This window comes from Pleurodeles waltl, chromosome 4_2, assembly GCF_031143425.1.
Source record: "Pleurodeles waltl isolate 20211129_DDA chromosome 4_2, aPleWal1.hap1.20221129, whole genome shotgun sequence".
Classification (NCBI taxonomy): Eukaryota; Metazoa; Chordata; class Amphibia; order Caudata; family Salamandridae; genus Pleurodeles; species Pleurodeles waltl.
The window spans coordinates 27,657,360-27,679,164 of record NC_090443.1 but is presented as its reverse complement, the minus strand read 5'-3'; the positions used below and the strand labels follow the sequence as shown (position 1 = coordinate 27,679,164).

The 21,805-nt window shown below is 45.3% G+C and overlaps 1 protein-coding gene across 1 annotated transcript in view; it reads right to left on the bottom strand.

Annotated features, from left to right (window-relative positions):
• The window catches only part of GTF2F1 (general transcription factor IIF subunit 1), a 185,435-nt gene extending 163,865 nt beyond the window's left edge, over positions 1 to 21,570 (bottom strand). The window contains exons 1-2 of the mRNA XM_069230467.1: positions 21,466 to 21,570; positions 20,684 to 20,747 (exon numbers count right to left, since the gene is read on the bottom strand). Of these exons, the coding sequence (XP_069086568.1) occupies positions 20,684 to 20,695 (12 nt within the window). The 5' untranslated portion in view covers positions 20,696 to 20,747; positions 21,466 to 21,570. The remainder of the gene's footprint in view (positions 1 to 20,683; positions 20,748 to 21,465) is intronic.
• Between the last annotated feature and the right edge of the window lie 235 nt (positions 21,571 to 21,805).

Sequence of the window (21,805 nt, the reverse complement as noted above, 5' to 3'; positions counted from 1 at the left end):
AGTCCGAGATCATCTCAAAGAGCAAGCATAATAGCTATTCAAAGGGACACAAAGAACAGCTACTCCCCCTATTCTCAACACACTATTGCCACTGTTCCACAAGGTCACTCGTAGCCATCCAGCAGGTAATGTTAAATTACCACTCCCCCAATTCACTAACAAGGTATACAACTATCTGCCAACCCTCACCCTACTAATACTTACTGCTTGCGCACACCCACTGTCAAGAACATTTAGGCCCTCATTACGACCTCGGCGGTCTTTTCACAAGACTGCTGAAGTCGCGGGCAACAGATCGCCACATTACAAGTCAAGTTGAATTTCCACCCGTTTACAATACATAATATGGCACGGTGGTTTCCTGAACTGCGGTGCAGTGGGAAAACGCTGAGACCCATCCCCTCTCGGGCGACCGCCTTGCTGAGACAGGGAAGTGGATCGGCCGAAAGGAGGGGGGGAGGGGGGGGTGGAGGTTGTGTGCGTGTATGTGTAGCGGTATGGGTGTGCATGAGTGCGTGTATGTATGTGTGTGTGGAGAGTGTGTGTCTAAATGGAAGCGGAGGGGAGGCGGTGCGAGTGCTTGTGTTTTTGTATGCAGAGGGGTGGGGGTATCTGAGTGCATGTATGTGAGCGAGTGGGGACACCTGGATGTATGCGTGCGGTGGGGGGGGGAGAGGGGGGTCGGCATGGGAGCGGATGGGTAGGGGGTTGTCTGCATGTGTGAGGATGGGGCAGGGGGTGTCTGCATGTGTGAGGGAGTGCGTGTGCCTGCAACAAGAGTGGGAATTTGTCATGTTACTGCCAGGGTTTTCGTGGCAGGTGACTGCAGAAAGCCTGGTGGTTTGAAGAGCCATAATACCTCCAGCGGTCTTACGGCTGCCGTCAGGACAGAGGTGCTCACCTGCGGCCTGGCGGTCTGACCACCCTGGCGGCATTGTGCCGGTTTGGCAGAAGGCAATATGGCGGTCTTCACAGCCAGGTCCGTGGTGGTAAAACCACCACTGTGAGTGTGGCAGTCTTAAGACTCATTCATAATGAGGGCCTTAGTCTGTCATACAAAACCGCTCCTTCTCATGAAAAATACACATAGAAAAAAATACTTACCATCTAAATTGTTTCTCTCACTCAAACAAAGCCAATATCACATCAGCAGCTCAAGGCCACAACTATAGCTAAGTAAATGACTACTTTTTGGAGGAGCAAGAGAAAAAGAGAGAAAGAAAAAGAAATAGAGAGAGAAATAAAGAAAAAAGAGAAAAAGCGAGAGAGAGAAATGGGAAGGAGGGACACTGAGCAAGCTGGGGTTACTGGGCCTCAATTGTGGCAGTTGGGGGGACATCTGCCTCTGGTGTCAAGGGAAGGACTCTCTACTACAGTTCGGCTCACTGCTAAATCTAACCCCTTCTACCCTGGCCTCTGAAAGTAGTAAGGACAAGATGCCAAGCCTTCAAAGGAAGGTAGTGTTGGGGTAGGAACTCAGAACTCAAGCAATCAAACAAGTCGCAATGATTCATTGTCCAGCCCAGTGCTTGTTTTATTAAAGAGAAGTAACTTAAATCGCACAGAAAAAATAGATAAACATTAATGAGGATTCACCTAAAGAGTTCTATAATACAACTACAGGGCTCTAGCAAAGTTCAACAGGAATTTCTCACAGATCTGAAGAGTTCTAACATCAAAGTAAAAGACCATTGTCAGAAATCAGGCACAGGTGTGAGTTCACAAAACATTTAGCGCCTTGAGACCCGCACAGGTGAGTAGCGCGCTTTATAAATGTTAATGATTTGATTTGAATAGTGCTGTGTAAGCAACTATTTTCTTCAACCTGAACTTCAGTTTGTATGATACCTTGATCAAATCAAGCTGTCAATGGTAACCAACGACATCTCTAGTGAGTGGGATTCTAGGTTTGTAGCATGTGTCACTGTAGGCAAACATGCTTAGCAAATTTCTACCATTGAGTGTGTGGCTTGGACGTTTGCAAGCTGTTTTTCTTCAAGGTAGTCTCTCAAGTCACAAGATGACGCCAGACTCCTCCGGATGTACACTGCACTTTGGCACTGGCTCACTGCTAGATTGTATTTTTTTTTTACCACCAACGGACTCGGATGTATATAGAGTGGTCTGTGCTCTGAACACATTCAGTCAATCCTTTCAGTTCCTTGTGTATCACACCGCATCAGGACTTCAGCAAGCTCTTTTCCTTTCATCTCCCCAACATGTGAAGTAATCGAAGACCACTGTCAATTTCATGGGTTTTGAGGGCCTTGCATCTCTTGAAGGCAGAGTGCTTTCTCCAGTTCTCCATCGCCAAAGGACGCTGCATGAGTGATGGAATAGACATCTTTTCAAAACTGCCCACGTTGCAATTTATAATACCCATGTGCAAACCACCACAAACTGTGTAATTTGTGTCTACCTCCTGACCACGATGATATCTCCCGTGCATTGTGCCTAGTTTTCAGATCTAAGGATGTACTGCAGTACTAAAGGGAACACCAGAGGGTGTACCAGGAGAGCTCTGCTGAGATCCCAGACATCTTTTTATTTTGTCATCATCATTAGTTGTAGTTTTACATAAATAAATGTAGTAGCAGAACAAGTTACAAACAGGGCATGCTCTGTTCGAGGTGGGTGACCGACCAAGCTCTTGCAATAGGGAAATGTGCACATTTTGGGTAACCATCAGAGAGCTGCTCCTGCAACATGTGGCCTGTTGTCTTCAATTGTAGTGGTGTCATTACTGTCCTCGGCTGCAGTGTCCCGGTCAGGGTCCAAGGCTTATCATACAAGCCCAGAGATCTTTAGGGAAGAATATCCTCTCTGTGCCAAACAACCAGAAAAGGTTTGCCCCTCAGGTCTCCTGGCCAGGCAACAGACACCTATTGCAGAGACTGTGGCTTCCAGTGACTCTGACCGTAGCGAAATGGAGGACGTCGAGCCAAGGATAAAGACTGTCCGCCAGCACACCAAGATCACACCTAAGTTTGTGAGTATGCCATCGATCCCTGAGGCCCATATCACCAAAGAGGAGCCCCAAAAGAAGTCCAATGTTAAAATAGAGCACCACTCCTGCAGCAGTCGGGCGCTGAGCCCAGAGCACACGTGCAAAGAAAAGGCAAACCGAGGCTGCCCCTGCACCCCAATCACCTTTGTCTCCGAGTGGTACCAGCAACAAATTTCTGAACCGAGGGAGCCTGCAGCCAAGGGAGCCCACTTCCATCAGTTGCAAGGCAGGTGCTGCCGCAAGGGCAATGAAGACCTTCGCTCACACCCGAACCCAGCACTAAAGGCTCCATCTATGCCTGAGCACATAACTATCTGTGCTGAAACCTTTGTCTATGCTGAAACCAAAACCGAAGCAGACTGTGAGGCTTCCGTCGATGCTTGCAGCCAAGGATATTGAGATTCCAATCCTCAGGAAGCTTCAACAAGAACATAATGCCAGACAGAAGTGCCTATTTATCCACCCAGTTAAGGGCAAGATCTCAGTGAACACACCTCCAGAGCCCCTTCCTCAGAAGGAGAGTGGCCTTTCAGGGAGCACCTTCCTCCAAGCCTCACTCTCTAGTGCTTGCACCAAAGAAGGACAAAGCCACCAGTTCTCTTCCTGAGCCTACAAGCCCACCCACACCTCCAATATCACCTCAACCACAACCATAGACAGACACCACTTCCAATGTCTCCGCCAGAGTCACCCTCTTATATTCCGAAAAAGGCAGCCCTGATGGGGCCTTTCACCCTTATAATCATCAGCCCTCAACGCCAGGTCCCACTCATGATCCAGGAGAAAACTAGAACATAGACCCAGATTTAAAACACTACCCAGTAAAGACCTCATATTCCTTGACAGCACCACGATCTATTATGAGGCAATTCAACAGGGCTGCAGCCTTTCGTAAGGTGGACATACATGTCACCCAACAGGAGGATGACATCCTAGTGGACACTCTCAAAGTCAGAGTGCACGGTCCATTGTTCCCTTTGCTGAAAGGCATGCTAAAATCTGCTCATGATAACTTTAGGGAGTCTGTCAATGCCAGAGTAGTAAACCTACGGGTGGAAATGAAAGTCCAATCCTCCCTTAGTGAATCAGTGTAAATCAAGGGCCAGGTTGTTCCAGACTTCAGTTGTCCACACCATCCACAAATGTGTGTCTGCTCACACCACTAGCGATACTCCTCTTCAAGACCAGGAGAACAAGAAGTTTGATGTGGCAGACAAGAGGGTAGCAATCAGAACAACAACCCATTGGTGGGTAGCCAATTCTGTGGCACTCCTATCAAGATATGATGGGGCCCAATGGGAGGAGATGCAAAAACTCCTTAAACATCATCCAGAGCATTGCTGAAAACAAGGGAAGGAGACGGTGCACGTTGGATGCTTTGGACAGTAGAGGCATTAATATTAGTATTATCCTTAGGAGCCATACCTGGCTTGGTACCCCCTTGATCAAGCCTGAAGTCCAGCAACATCTACGCAACCTCTTGTTCAGTAATAAGCACCTTTTCAGGCCTTAGGCTAAAAAGATATTGGAAACATAAATAAAGATAGACACAGAAAAGTCTGTGGGGACAGTCCAAACAACTCCTTACATGGGCTCCATTTGTAAACGGAAGCTTAGAGTTAGACACAAGACAACCTCGCCCGAGCAACCACATTCTGTTCAGAGCCAGCAGTCCTTCAATCAGCAGGCTAGGAGAGGGTACAACAGAGGCTCCTACAGGGGTAGAAGCAAAAGATGTATCCAGTAAAGGAGCTGCCACCTCCACACAGTGGCTTGTCCTTCCTCCCCAATCACACATGACCTGTTGTGAGCAGGATATGCAATTTCCTCTCTTGTAGGGATGAAATCACACCCCACCACTGGGTTCTAATAATGGTCTAACACGGCTATAGTATCAAACTATACACACACCCCACCAAACATCCCACCCCGTACACACACCCTCAACAAATAACACGTCTCCCTCCTTCAGGAAAAAGCACACACCCTCCAATAAAAGGGTGACACAGAGCAGATATTCCTGCAACATCATGGGAGCATTGTCTATTCTCTTTCTTATACCCTAAAAAAGGATGGCTCTCCTAGGCTCATTCTTGACCTGAGGCCTCTGAACTGCTACATTCCATCAAAACATTTTTGCATGACAACTCTGCATGATACCATTCTGCTCCTCAAGAGGAGATTACATGACTGCGCTCAATCTCAAGGATGGTAATTTCTGCACACCCATTTACCCTGCTCTTCAGCAATATGTTCACTTTGTGTTAAGTGGATCACACTACCAAATCAAGATATTTCCTATAGGGGTCACCACAATTCAGAGTGTTATGCAGCCGCCACAGCTGGGCACTTTGATATTGCCAAGGGAGATCATTCACATTTTCCCTAACTCTACCACTGGCTGATCAAGAGTGGCAGCAATGCCTAAGGCCACATAGATTGCTTTGTCCCTGATCCACAGTCGGGGAGGTTTCCATAAATGCCAACAAGTCCCACCTACCACCTCTGAAGATTCAGCACTTTTTAGATTCCCTGTCGGATGAAGTCTCAGGAAAATCCTACCCCAACCAGCAAAGACCAATAGCCTTTCAGCAGCTGTTACCACTTTTTCAGTACAACCGCCAGTTCACAGTAAGGATAGTGTGTGCCTTCTAGGAATACTGGCCTTGTGTACCGCTGTTGTCCTCCACACATGGCTTCATATAAGCTTCCCCCCCCCCACCAAGAGTGCCTCATAGTTAATGGTATCAGGCAGATGGTCACTGGGAAGATCTAGTGATGGTACAGGCCAAGGCTCATTGTTGCGCTGTACGGTGGTAGAACATCAACAACTTGCTGCAAGGCAGGCTCTTCATAGACCCCATACTGTAGGTAACCATTACTACAGATGTTTCTCTCCAACGATGGGATATGCATCTCGAAAACATGGCTGACAAAATGTGGCTGCCAGGGTGACCACATCAACTACCTGAGGCTGTTATCCATTCACTGCACTCTAAAAGCCTACCCACATGTCATTCTGGACAAAGTCGTCCTCATCAAGACTTGACAGACATACTACCTGCAGAAACAAGGTGGCACACAACCCCCAGTTGTCTCGTTAAAGCAAAGGATCTGGCACTGAGCACTCTGCAACAACATTCACCTCATGCCAGAACATGTTTCCAGGAATGGACTACATTTTCCTAGATCTGGTCAGCAGGACACATCAGTAAGTCCACAAGGGGGAAACTCCTTCGCAGTGCCTACTCAAGTACTTCCAACATTGGGGCACCCCTTGGATAGACTTGTTTGCCACTCCAGGAAACAAGTACTGGAATTTCACCTGAAGGTACCCTACATCCCCAGTCCATGGACAATGCATTATAGATTAATTGATCCAATATATTTATGTATGCTTCTCCATCTCTCCTACTGCTTCCCTACATGATGCGGAAACCGAGGAAACCATTCCTGACACTCATTCTGGTAGCTCCAAACTTAACCAGACAACCCTTGTAACTCCACTCTTCTGAAGATGTTCGTCAGCCCTCATAAAAGACTTAAGCTCAGGCTGGACCTTCTCAAACAGAGGCACAGTAGGGTCAGGAATCCGGATTCTAGAAAGCTATACCTTAAAATTTGGAACATTAGGTCCTATAACTCAGGTACCTCAACCTTCCCCACAAATGTATGTTCATCTTAAAGGAAACCCACCAGCCCACGACACAAGGACATAATCGCTTACCTCTTAGACTTACAGAATGTAGTCCTTGCCTACACCTTCATTTGCCTATACGTGTCTGCATTCGGAGCCTACAACACTCACTCTTCAGTAGCATTCCAGTTTGTGAGAGGGTTACTTCCCTTAGTGTGCCTCCTAATCCCATGTGGAACATAAATACACACATATATATATACATACATATACATATATATATATATACATACACACACATATACATACATACATACATACATATACACACACACACACATACATATATGAAACACGAACAATTTATCGCTAAGTCCCAGCCACTTAAACACGGCGAGTTCACAGCAGGGTAGCGAACCCTTATCACATCCAACCATCAGAATGAAACACCATGTAGACGACGGACCGCGGCTCAGATCCACACAGCAAATTTTATTTCAATAACAGCAGCATTATACCGAATACATTCCAAAGCCCTCGCCCCTTGATCACAGGTTCATGCACCCTTTCACTACCAGGTCACTGTAAGTCACCCCTATGGCACGCCCTCCTAGCCCAGAGGGCAAGGTGCAAGTAACTGTGTGTTAGGGCACCCCTGCACTAGCAGAGGTGCCCCCACTAGCTCCAGCTCCATTTTCCTGGACTTCGTGAGTGCGGGGATGCCATTTTTTTGCGAGTACTGGACATAGTTCACTACCTATGTCCAGGTGCATAATGGTAACTCGGAACATAGGCAAGTTTGTTATCAAACATGTCGGAATCATAACCCAATACTCTTGCAAGTATTGGTTGTATGATTCCATGCACTCTGGGGGCTCCTTAGTGGACCCCAAGCATTGCTACCTCCAGTCTTCCAGGGTTTTACCGGGAAGCTCAAGCCCAGGAAGGCAGAACAAAGGATTTCCTGTGGGAGAAGGGTGTTATACCCTCTCCCTTTGGAAATAGGTGTGACTGGCTAGGGAGGGGTAGCTTCCCGAGCCACTGGTTTTGCTTTGAAGGGCACATTTGGTGCTCTCTGTGCATAAACCAGTCCACACCGGTTCAGGGACAACCCCCCCCCGTCCCTGCTCTGGTGTGAAACTGGACAATGGAAAGGGGAGTGATAAGTGGTGCTCAGAGCTCCCCCGAGGGACCCTGGATTCTACCATCTTGATTAGATGGGCAGGGAACTCTGGGAGCATCTGAGGGGCAGACCAGACAGGCGACATGAGGGGCCCACTCCTGATAGGTGGTCACCCAGGTAGATGACCAATCCCCCTTTCAGGGCTATTTAGGGTGTCTCTCTTGGGTGGTTCCTCAGATTCGACTTGCAAGATTCCAGCAGGACTCATCTGCAACCCTTGCTTCGACTTCTGGCCACCGGAACCGCAACTGGACCCTCCAGGAACCTACAGGCTGCAGATCCACGAGGAAGACTCTTCTGAAACATTGTATCCAGAGTTCCTGCCAGCTTTGCAACAGTTCCCGTGCCGTGCGTCCTCAGAAGACTGCAACTGTTCAGCCTGCACAAGAAGAAGGAATCTCCCTTGGAGTGAAAGAGTCACTTCCCCGCAACCGCAGGCACATACAACAAGCGACGACCGGCTGCATGGATCCCCTCTCCTGCTGAGCTGCATGGCTCCTGCATCACAGACTGGTGGTCCTGAGTAGTCCTCTTGGTCCTTTCTGCCACCTGTCCAACTTTGGTGGAGGTATACCTTTGCCTTCCCACGCAAGACATACCCAGTCTCTTGCAGCTGCCAAGGCTTGTTGCCATCTCCTCCAAGGGACCTTCAGGTGTCGTGCAGCTCCAATCCCCAGCACTACTCCCTGCAACTCCCAGCCTCCTGCATGGTTCTCCTGCGGTGTGGTATCCTCTTCTGAGGTGATGAGTGGCCTACTTCTTGCACCTTCTGTGTCCTCTTTCTGTGGGACTCATGTGGGTGCTGCCTCCGCTCCTTTGGACTCTGAGACGCTGAGGGTCCCCTGTGACTCCCCCTCCTGGGTTAAGTCTCCTAGGCCTTGCTGGTCCCTGGCAGCATCCCTTTTCCTCCAACCGCCAAGTTGCCTTTGCCAAGGCTTGCTGGTGGAATTCCTGCACCAACACCCATCTGCAAGCATCCTTCCAGCATGGGATTCCATCTGCATCCATCAGGAACTCTTCTCCGGCTTCTGGACTGCAGTGCTGACCTGTTCTTTTTCAGTCTACCAACTCCTGCATCTTCAGTGGGGTGGATAGGGGCTCCTGCCCCCACTGGACACTGCTGTGCCTCTGGACTTGGTCCCCTCTCGTCACAGGTGTTCTTTCTTCAGGAATCCACCACCAGTTTTCTAGCAGCCTGATCTGGGTGTCTTCCTTTTTCTTCTTTTCCTCCTTTTGGGTGGTTTGGGGACAATCTAGTGTTTTATTCCTGGGCACTAGGGAGTGTTGTGTTACTTACCTCTGTGGTTTCGTAATACCCCCAGCTCCCCTTTACACAGTTTATTTACCTAGGTGGCGGTACTTTGTTCGCATTCCATTTATTTTAGTATATGGTTTGAGCTCCCCCTAGGGCCAGTATTAGTTATTACTGTAAGCACTGTTTTCTAACCTTTTGCATGCCTATTTCTGATTGCTAGTGTATATATTTAGTGTATTACTTATCTCCTAAGGGTAAGTCACCAGTCTAGTGATTTGTGATAATCTGTGCCAAAAATAAAAGTACCTTTATTTTTGTATAACTGAGTGTTTTCTTTCATGTGTGCAAGTGCTGTGTGACTACAGTGGTATTGCATGAGCTTTCCATGTCTCCTAGATAAGCCTTGGCTGCTCATCCACAGCTACTTCTAGAAAGCATGGCTTCTATACACTGCTTACACTTCACTGAGAGGAGATATCTGGACCTGGTACGAGGTGTAAGTACCTTGGGTACCCAACACACACCAGGCCTGCTTCCTACAATCTCATCACGTGACTTCAGAAGTGGAGCTTCAACTGGAGCACCTGCTATGTTTATATTTGTGAGTGCTTCCTGTTGAGGTTTAATTTCTGTGAAATGAGCGCAATTGCCAGAACGGAAGCTCACCTGCTCTTTATTTCACAAGAGTTCACAGTTTGCAAAAAAATTTTATGCAACTGGAGCACTTTCTAATAGTCAGTATGTGCTACCTCGAAAATGTGCACTGTGGGGGAAGAGTGATCCGCCTCCCCCAGCCGATTTAGGCCCGGAGACACCATCCCACAGGAACCACTAAAACTACAAGGGAGAGAGGATGGGGGAGGGGGGGGGCCTCAACCTCAACCCCGGGTACCCCATCACCTGGGGCCCTGGCCATCTGTCCCAAGGGCCCCACAGTGTGCAATGGGACCACAGGGGGGACCTGAAGGTCCCCGCTGTCCTAGCCCACTCCTCACCTCCTGTGGGAGAAAGCAATCACGCGCACAACCCCACCAGCATATGATAAAATATGAGCTGTGGGAGTTGGCGCTCCCCCAGGCTGAAGAAGCCCTTCTCATTTTGCCCCAGGGAGGTGGTGGTCCCCTGCATGTGGCCTGCCTACTTCTGAAACGAAGCCCCGGGGAGGTGGCAGTCTCTGGGACATAAATAAGCCCAGAAGGGGGGGCCTTCTGCACCCCACCCTCTCTTTTTTTAACATGCCCATAGGACGTAGACCAAACAGGAGCTTTCTTAAAACAAGCATAGGAGAACATGTTTGGTTTTTATTTTTAAATTTTTGCCACAGATTCACAACCGCGCCAAAAAATGTAAATTAAATGAAATTCTTTTTTTTTTTTTTATTCCTTTTTTGCTGGGTCTGGGACTATACCAAAAAATGTTAGGGATACACAACTAGGGAGAATTATGTGGTCCTATAACTGAAATAAGATGAACTGTTCCAAAGAAAAGGACTCCATTCAAACAATTGGGGTAGGGGTTCTTTTCAGTCACCACATGCATTAGACTTACAGGAACGGTAGCCCTCACTCACCAATGGGTGACATGCTTAGTGATCGGGCCATGCTCCTCGTCAAGCTGGCACTGCAATGCCTCACAGGCCCTAATAGAGGGTTCTTTGCCAGAGATCTTTTTAAGAAAGAATGCCTGCAGTGACTGGATGTGAGAGGGGCTGGGAAAACTACTAAAATTGGCTAAAGGTGCTCAAGAAATCTATCTTTAGTACAACCCCTGACACCCCTGCCAAGGATAAAAAATAAATTAAAAAAAGGGGGAGGTTTTACAGAAAACAATGATCTGGTTCCCTACCAACAACTAAATGTATGCCTACCACCCTAATTAGAGATTTAGATATTATGGAACTGTGTGTGGGTATTCCCTACAATACACAACAACTAGTCATGGCCAACATGTTTATTGCTTAATACAGTCACACGGATCAGGTGGCGATTCTTCAGGACCTGTTTGTTGTGCTGAACCCTCAGTAAGATAGATAAAAAAAAAAACTCTACTCTGGAAACCCCCAGCACTGGAGCTAAGGGGTCAGGGTGTCCCTACCTTGGACCCTTTTCTTATTTTTTTAATCTTTTTTCTGGGACTCAGCAGAAGCAGAGTCCCAAGGTGGCTGCCAACACTTTCTTGTTGAAGTGTTGGCAGCCAATCAGATCTTAGCATGAGATCGGGAGGGTTCGCTGAGCCTTCACGTCCCTATATATACAAATTTGTTTTCTCTTTACTATTTCAAAAACTACTGAACACACATTTACACAAATTAAAAACAAGCATTTGCAATGTAATGGATCTTGCATTTGCTTGAGTTAGAGCTACTTGTGTTGTAAATTCATAACTGGGCTTTTCTTGCCACATAAATTGGTCAACCCTGCCTCATAATGTGGTTGTTTTCTGTCACTTAATTCCAGTGGCCCTGCCTATAGTTAAAGCACGTCCATTCACTGTCTTCCTCTATCTGCAGTCAAAAATGAAAATTCTGCCATTTGACATCCTAATTTAAATCTGCCATGCTAATTCCAATAGAATACAACTTTCAACACCTCATCGTCAGAGTTGCTGGCTGGCTAACACCATTCCCAAAACAAGACAGCCACAGATGAGTAACAAGAGAAAAACTAGTTGGGTGACACAAACAAAGCAAGTGTGTTCAAAAAGTCATGGTGTAATAAAGATGTTAAGTTGACCTAAATCATGGTCGTAATGGCAATAAGAAGAGATTCATAAAACATATACAATTACCATATAAACCCAATAAAAAACCTTAATCAGAAAAAAATCTTCGGCATTAGATTGTATTGCTTAGAACAGCCCCTAGAGAACACCACAATGAAAAAAGCAATTGTATGATGAAAATAGCATTTGTAAGAAACATGGTCATGTTAAATATTTAGTTAGCCACTTGAGGGCATAGTCATACAAAAAGTAAATTGCATTAAATAATACAGTGTAACCATTTATTTAGCCCTTATAGGGCATAGCCCATTACAAATTTTCAGGGGTAGCAATGATATTACAAACAAACAAGGCCCTTAAAACACAAACTACTCTCAGCAGTAAAACAAAAGTTCCAGCCATGAGAGCACTTAAAAAGACACTGAATGGTGGGAGGAATTATTTTGGGCTCCCCACTAACCTAGTGTGGAGAATCAGAGATGATGTAGATAGAAAGAGCAGGCCGTGGTGAACGTTTTGAAGGTGGTCCCATTCCCCTGGGATCACAACAGACTGAGTTATAAGCAAAAATGTTTTGGGACAACCGAGTGCAGCAAATATTGTAGTATGTTGACTGTAATGCTCCGCAGACCCTAGAGGACACCACAATAAAAATGGCATTTGTAAGAAACCTGGTCCTGTAACCATATAATTAGTCCCTAGATTGCATAACCACATGAAAATAGAATGGCATAAAGTAATGTAGTGTAACCATATATTTAGCCCCTAGAGGGCCTAGTGCATTGCACCTTTTCCGGCCTACTGCAATACTAAAGCCCTTGAAGCACAAACTACTCCAAGCTATAAAACCAAAGTTCTAGCCATGAGAGAGATTAAAAAGACAATGACTGGATGGAGGAGTTATTTTGGTGTCCCCATTAACCCAGTGTGGGGACCCAGAGATGACCTAAGCAGAAAGAGTCTATTGTGGTGAACGTTTTGGTGGTGGTGCCATTGTCCCAGAACCACCACAGGCTGAGTTATGGGCACAAATGTTTTGAAAAAGAATACTTGCAAAGCATTATGGGGCGACTTTTCCTGAATGCGGTGAATATTGTAGTATCTGCTCTCCTGCTGTGCATGGAGAGCCATGATGCAGATTTCTGTGTTTTGTAGTAAAACATTTATCAGTTATGAGTGTATTTGGGGAAGCTACGGAGCATGAAGGGGAGAGCCAAAAGAAATGACTGATTAGGTAACAGGGTGAACAACGTGATTAGCGCTGCAATACCACCGATGGAGTTTGCACTGTTGGTGCTGTTCGCGCTGTGAAGGCCATGGATGCAATGGAGCACAAAGGGGAGAGACAAAAGGAAAAAATTGTTAACCCACGCTGACTGATATTGGCAATTGTGTAATTATCAATGCAACAGGGTCAATCTGCAAGGCAGTAACTAAACTGCCCCAAGGTGGGACATACAAAGCAATTATCAATGAAGTAAGGGATTTTTGAAAGGCAAGCCCACGAAAGAGTGGAAGTGATGGGCGTGGTTAAAAGCCCACAATACTTACAACAGGTCAAAGCGCTTGCAAGCTTAACCTAAAAAGGGCTTTTTCTGGACCAAGAGCTTGCTTTCTACCAAGTTTGGTGTAATTCTTTCCAGCAGTTTGGCATCTATTCCTGTTCAAAATCCCTATGGAAATTAACATTGGGGGCGGGGGAAATACATGTTTTGGGACACATACGCTTTCTCTGCCCCGATTTGACGGATCACCCAGACACTTTCCATACAGCAGCTGACATTAGTGTTATTTATTTTTTTGCTAAAATTTCATGAAGATTTGTCAACCGGCACCAAAGATTAAGGCAAGTTAAAAAAAATTTTAAAAAAATGCTTTTTCTATTAGGTGCTAATTATAACTACCTAGCGGCGACCGCTGCTAGAGTATGTATATACTCCACAATGTATATATCTCTACACTGTCATGGAAAGGGTGCTGCCCACATTAGAGAACAAAAAGAGCTCATGTATAACATAGAACAAACCGAGCCTTTCCATAAATCTTATCAAATCTTTGCTGCCTTTGCAAAAACTCACAAAGGGCATTCCAGCTCCTCAGCAGGAAGAGCTAGGTGCATAGTTAAATGCATCCAGACCTGCTACCACAAATTTAAGTGTCCTACCTGATCCACCAAGGGCGCACGCCACTTATAAAAATGATAGCCTTACCAGCTAACATCCAACTAGCGCCTATTTGTAAAGCAGCCTCTTGGCCACTACCACACACCCTTATCAAGCATTACTATGTGGATACCTTCGCCTAGCAACAGACTATATATCAGTCCAAATGGTATTCAGGACCTTGTTTCAGACATCTGCATCATCCACGTGCTAGCCACTGCTCCTAAAGGGCACTGTTCAACACTCTATACTAAGCATGTGTATCTACAACCACATATGCGAACGCCAAATGCTACTTCTCCTGTAAGCATCGGGTTGTGGCATGTAGTGTTGTAGATTCACAAGCACCCACCACCCATCCTCCCTGTAAGCGTGTGTTTTTGCAGGTTTTTGACTTTCTGTATTTTCACTGTACATTGTACTTCAGGCTCCTCATCTAAGTTGACACTCCATACATACTCTCATCTCTTATGGGAAAACAATCCAATGTGGAGTTGGTGTCCATGAGCAATACACGGCAAGAGAAGTCGTCACATCTCATCTCCTGGCTCGAGAGACTTCTTTGAAGAAAGGGAACTTGCAAATGTCTAGCTCAACGCTAGATGCCAAGAGTACACTATCCAGCCAAATCTACAGCACTACATGCTACAACAGATGCTTACATGCCAAGTAGTATTTTCCTCTTGGGGCCTATACATAATCTTTCAGTTTTGTAGATTTAGGCCTTGTGGTATCTGCTCACACTAATGCGGTCTGTGCAGGGGTTGTTCACCTGTTGTAGTAGCACAGTCAGCTCCGCCTCTCTGGTCTTGGTGTGGATGGATAACAGCATGGCAAGCCTCTACCATATTCATTCATAGTAAGAAATTACAGCCTCTAGGCTGGTGGGGTTTACCCGCAACATTGGTGTTGTGAAGCCAGACCTCAAGGGCAGAGGCAGAATACATTCCTCAGGTCATGTCAGAATGCATGCGGTCGCTTGGGTTAAATGACGTTTCATGTAGTTTGCCAAATACATCATGCAGGGAGGTCCGGAGACCCCCTTGTAGCTCGGGTCTGTAAATGTTGTGCTTCAGTTAGTAAGACAGCTCTTCTGGGTACCCCACACTCTGGGAACAGGGTAGTGATTCTCTTCCTGGATTATATCTCCTCCTGCAGGCCCAGGCACATTACTCTCCCTGTGTGAAATAAATTTAAAAGTCTCTTCTTGTAAGAGGCTGAATGTCCACAAGATAGAATACAAGGATTTGGAGTAGGCTTCAAGATAACATTTTATTTCGCTGCAGGGGGTCACCCCCCAAAGAGTGGTGATGACTCTCTCTTGCCAAATGCAACTGACCTCTTTTCCCACCCCTCCTACATATTTATTGCAGTACCCCTTTTACCACGCTATGCATAGAATTTTACTCTGAACATATACAGAATTAAGTTAAAGGTTAGACAAAATGGAGCCCTCACGCCAAGTTAAGAAACCCATTTTCCACACCTGGGCACGCAGGCTTCTAAACAGACTGATAGATCTTCCAGCAATGTGTGCAGACCTCAGGTGATGAACCCTCACATCTGGGAGACTGGCTGTTGGACAGACACCAGCCCTGGATCGCAGTAGCTCGAGTAACGGAGGAGCTCTCCCTTCATTGAACAAGATGAACTTGGAACATGAAAAAAAGATAGATGGTTTGGGCCCCCTCTTTAGAATAATTTTACAGACTGGGGATGTCGATCCAGTATCTAGAAACAATGTTCCCTCTAATTCTTTTGCTCTGTGTTCGGCAGTGCAAGGTTTCGATGCACTGTAGCCAAGCCTATGTGCGCCAAGAAAATTACCGACTGGGATTCCAGTTTAAGCCAAACGGGCACATGTTCACACGTTTCTTTATTAGGATTTGTTACACTAAACAGGTTTATAAACATGCATTACGTGTAACACCTTCTGCGATGCATTTATACTATTCGAGTGCTAAAGCTAGGCAAGCTAGGAAATTCATAGGGAGGACAGAGCCAGATCAGATCCTTTAGAAGATCCCACATGAAATTATACATTAAGTGGTATGCAAAACATATGACAAAGACTCTTTCTACTTGAAAATGTGTTATTTCTCCAACCACTGCATTTCAATAGATGATAGCACTGCAAAAAGAGGACCCTAAACCGGAGCCCCAGCTGTGACATTACACAGAGGATGCAGCATCATATTGTAAACCCAAGAGTCATTCTTCGGACTGAAACATCACTCTAAAAACTTGAGAAGCTGAAATCACACCAGGTTCCCGAGACCATATCATAATAGTAGGGTATGTGATGTCCCACAAATTTACTTTCCCTGCATCAGTATGCAGAAGGAGTGTTTGAACTTGTCTCCCTGGCCCTGCATGCATGGAGAAGTTGAGGAGATGTGCACACACTTTAATGGTGGCCCTTTGAGAAGACTACAGACAACATGCAGATTCAATTCCTTGAAGTGCCAGTTCAGAGGACATCCTTAAAGTACTGCACATATGCATCAGTGCTTTAAGTGGGCTGGAATTGGTGAAGGAATAGCTAAAAAGGGCATGGCCAAAGAAGTGTAACCAAGATCCTTTCCATGAGGTATGGCTGAAAACATGTGAACCAAAATCCTCTGCTTAACGCTGCCAGAAACCACTATTTGGGTACCTTTGGGAGTATTATGTTACTACGTCCAGGGATAAAACAATAGACCTACATCTAAAATAAGCCAGATATATTGGCTTTGCAAATGCTCTATCAAATAAATGAGTAACACAAATTTTGTTGTGATAATGAGAACTGAAAATGTCTGCCTTGCACACCAGTTTTGTCTGTGGTCATTCAGTCTGTAAGAGACAATTTCTAACCACATGTGTCTGAAATCCTCCATAATCATAGCTCACATGTCCTCTCTTTCCTCTTCAGTACTGTATTTTTGGTCTCTCCTGTACATACTTCCTTTGAGCTCATCTAAGTCAACATCCTCCCTTTCCACTCACCTGCTTCAAGCACTGCATTTTGTTTCCCTTTGGTGGTGTTTTATTTTAAAAGTTTTGTAACTCCTCCACACATTTTCTTGCAGTTACAATTTGGATATATGTGACCATCACTCTTTGTGGTCTATAGGGAGGTCAAGAATTGGAGATTCATGTAAGCGGAACACCTTTAGGACCCAGTGATAGATACTGTGAGAAACAAACGTCATTCTGCCTTAACTCCAGTGCTCTCAATCCCATCCAATCTTAATCACACATCCACAGTTTCTACTCAATAAGACACCCAGATGGACTCAGTTCACAACACACTGTACAACAGTCATATATTGCATAAAAAGACTACAAATAATTTTTGAAAAACGAATCCTCCCATGTAACACGATTAAATACTCTAAAGCAGGGAAAGTGGTCCCTCTGCTGTTGGGATAATAAAATACACCAATTTACATGGTTCATTGTGGCCCGGTGCCACTGCACCTGCTACATCAATGGTAGCTACACTCCTGATAATAGCATCAGCTCGTGCACATGAAAACAGCAGCTGGTGCCTCTTAAAGAAAATGCTACAATTAGTACTGTGCCGATTAATAGTTTCCAATGGCACAGCACGTGCAGTGACACTAGGGCCCAGAGGGGTGCATTGAACGTTGACCATTGCTGTATTTCACAGTTCAAACAGCAGCCAAGGGGCCCTTTTTTCTTCCTTGCACTAGGATCCATGCTGCATTGTCTACTGGTACTGTGTACCAAAGAAATTATGCACAGAGAGTTAAAAACATAGCATTAACAGGAGAGATAAATAGTTCATTTTGTGGCTGATTTATACAAAATAATACCAAAAAACCTGGGATTGTGCCTGGCTTACCTGCTTAACTAAATTGCGTGACCTTAGGCAAATATTTTATTTCAGCAGTCCTCCATTTTCTTCATTATCCCATATGAAAGCACCTTCAAATAGGTGAGTTCACAATACCAGTCAACGAATGTATTGTGTTTGATTTAATAGACGTCATCAGGGGCAATGGAACTATGCAACAGGGGAGGGCCAAATTATGAGGCAGAGTGGAGTACATTGTGTCAACAAAAGGGTAATTAGGTGGCATAATGCAGCATATTTTGTGGAAACATTATTTTGTCATTTCTACACTGTCTATGCATTATTTGCACCACATTAATACCAGTTTAACATCCAAATATAGCAATAAGCAACAAAAAAGTGACCAGTCAACCTTTGCAAATGGCCTTTCACTATGCTGTAGCATGTGACATTACTTTTTTAGTTACTTTTGAACCGTTTAAACTAGAAAAAAAACATTTTTTGTTATAATCTGCAGATTATGCAGAAGATGATGGATTATGTCACAAATGCGGCAAATCCATAATTATGTGAAAAAGGCTGCGGCTGTACAATCACATAATTCCAGTGGCCCCGACTATAGTGATACTCTCTATGAGAATGTGAGCCACATACAACTTACTTGCCTCTTAGTTCACAAAAATGTTGCCAAGGCTGGGAATGGATGGTTCTAAACTTATATTTAAAACTAACTTTTAATAAGTGCCTTTCAGTGCAGTGATACATTGCAACGTATTGTCAAAGCTTCCACATACTTAAAGAAAAGTGTTTTTTTAATTTTTAAGAGGAGATTTTACCATACTTTACCTCGTTTGTTGCATAACTGAAATGGTTAAAGTCTCACAGCTCAGCTCATACAAAGGCTAATACTGCCAGGACCGCCGGGCCTGTGCATTGATGTAGGAAGAGTTCACTTGTGATCTTTCTCTTTTTATTTTTCACCCCTCAACCTCCCCACCTCCCACCCACCCCCACAGTGGAAAGCTAAGAACAGCAAAAGCTGTCGCTGCAGCATCTGCCCTGCTCCTGAATACAAACAATATCCAGAGCACTGGCTTTAAAGGAAACATAAATGCTGCAACTGTGAATCCACCGTCCCCATCGCCAAATCTTAAAAACTAATGCAGCAACTTGCGACCCCTCTGCAGCCACAGTTCTGTGGAAAAGGAGTAGTGAACTGCTGTTCTTCACCACAGTGGTCTGCTTCTCCACATAAGATCACAGCCACTGCTCCCTATGCTTGTACAAGTGACCGTTTTTTCGCGTTGATCACATTTTAGGTAGTGGTGATGTTGACTTCAGGCAGGAGTACCCAAAACATGAGCAGAATGAAGCGTGATGTCTCTGCAGCAGAAATAGTAGTGTTTTGAAGTAGCATTAAGAATAGACAAAAGGGACTGCACTTGTTTAGAAACATCCCGCTCTCCAACAACATAATCTGTTGACTCAAGCCCATTCCCCTACCATTACCAAACTGCAGTGCTGAGGAAGAACTAATCAGCAATCCGCTTCTAAAAGTGCCTCACTGTTTGTCTAAAAGTGGGCCGGTCTCCATCGCCCCACACTTCTGTGTATTGGTCTTCTCCCGTTAGCTTCAGGAATGCAGGCAATACATGTGCACTCTCGGAGGAAGATGTAAGCCACCTCCCTTTTAGATCACGTAAAACTAGGGGCTATACAAAATTGATTGAGCTGGCCTCAACAATCGAACACTGACAACACAAAGTTATGCTACCCTTCATACTTGACACACACACTATATATATATATATATCTCTATATCTAAAAGACATGCACCATGGATGTCACAACAAGTATGTGGGTGCCATTTATAAGCAGAACTTTACACAGGTGGGGCATAGAGGCAGTGTTCTTTGTCTAAACCAGAGAAAAAGATATGTTCAGTACTATAATCCAAAAATGTTAAACTGCCACTGATGTTTTAGGTAAACAACCCAGGACATGGACAGTAGCTGCATGTCGAACTAGAAGGTAGCGTGGTGCACCCACCAGGGTCACAGAACAGGTTATGAACCTTAGAATGGTCATGGACAGGCCCAGGCCCCAGAATGCACGCTAGATTAGCATGTTATCTGGTCAAAAAAGTCAGGATACCAGTTTCACATAAAGCCAGGTAACTCACACAGTATACATGTCTGTTTACTTGGTACGTGACGTTTACCTTAAAGAAAGTACACAACTAACTTGGACCAGAAATCTATAGCCATACCATCAAAACCCCCATGTTACACCCTGCTCAAGAAAGCCACACATGACCTACCAACAACAGCCCATGAACAGTCTTCCCTCCAAACAAATGATCACTGAACAAATAGTTTTCTAATTCAAGGCTCACTTTGGCAATGACTGCCTACCGTAACTACTAGTGTGGTTTCTACCCAGTCTGGCATTGAAACAACACTTTTCAAACCCTAGCTCAATGCCTGTGAAGCTACCTAGGGTGGAAAGACATGCCTGCCAATATTTTTTCAACCTCAATCTAGGCATCAGCGTCTTCTGTTGCTTATGTTCCAGTTCAGATAGGACCTGGCTTGGCAGTTTGGGTTGGACTGTTCCTACTGAAGCAGGGTCAAGACTGATTTGCATAAAGGTGGGTATAATCTGAGGTGGCATGGTGGGTAAAAAAGAGTTAGACTTATTGCAAGCATCCTCCCATCACCTTTTGTGTGTTTGATTTACAAAAGCAGAATAACACTGGTTTCTTAAAATGTCCTTGAACAGTGCGGTTAAAGCCGTTGAAACACGGCAACTGAGGATGCTAACTCGCTCAATGTCAGCAGAACAGCATGTGTCAGTAAAGGAAACAGTACAGGGAACAGAACTGGAGCAGAATCTGCAACGACGCCGTCTACTTACCAGGGCAGTCATGGTTAAAGGTGTTTGTGTCTTCAACTGGTCCAATAATCACTCTCCACGGAGCCTACGAGAAGAAATACAATGCTGTGAGCGGAAAGCTACCAGATCAATTACCCACTACAGAGTCTTCGGTGGCAGGTGCAGCAACGTAGTGAGAGCCATGCTAGCGGTATAAGCAACCCAGTTAAATTCCCGCTAGCCGATCCCGCACCCCAATATCGCCGTGCTACGAGGAGAACCACAGCAAGAGCCCGGCCACCAGAAAGAGCTGAGAGATGTATATGCTCCCAGAACAAGTAGCCCAGGAGAGGCGTGAAAGTCCCGCTACGAAGACAAACACTCCTAAAAAAAGACCAAGACGATCAGCCAACAAGCGACTGTATATCTGGGAAGGCGCTCTAATGATTCTCACGTCATGAGCCAAAGGAAAGTCAAGTGGCTACTGGGAGTAGCCACGCAGGAGCGAGCCGTACTACCAGACCATCTGCCGAGCGATAGCTGTGACAAGTGGACCAACATCTCATTGTCGAAATTAGACGCACAGGACTCCTATAATGCTGACACCAACGTCAGGTCAAGGAGAACCCGGACATAAGGGTCAAGAACACTGGAGAAATACTAATACCAATTCTAGTGCAAAGGGAAGAATCTGGATACCATTACTTGCAAACCATAGATAGTTCTGCTATTATGACCAGCTGCTCTGAAAACGTAAGAGCGTAGGAAAGCTCTGCTGCCTACATACAGAGCAGGTATTCAGGAACCATCTGTGCTCTACTTACACCAAACGGGTCTTAATTCAATCTCATGTCCGTTAGCAAAGCTTTTCTTTTCCCTGAACGTGTTGTGCCTATAAGTTAGCACTTCCGGGTCGCATATCAACCTATCACGCGGCTGACTATATTATCTAGCAAGGGGCGGTACTTGTAATGTGTAAAATGACTTACAATTGGAGCATTCCAGGATTCCAGCCAATTCTGGTGTTGTATACAGAATCCGGAAGCGCTGATTGGTCCCTGAGCCCACACTTGACTTTGCCCGATCATCCTTCGTACAGTCTACAAATGCCGTTCATTTTGAGAGAACGGCGCCAGCAGGAGCATCAGGGACTGTAAGGTATCT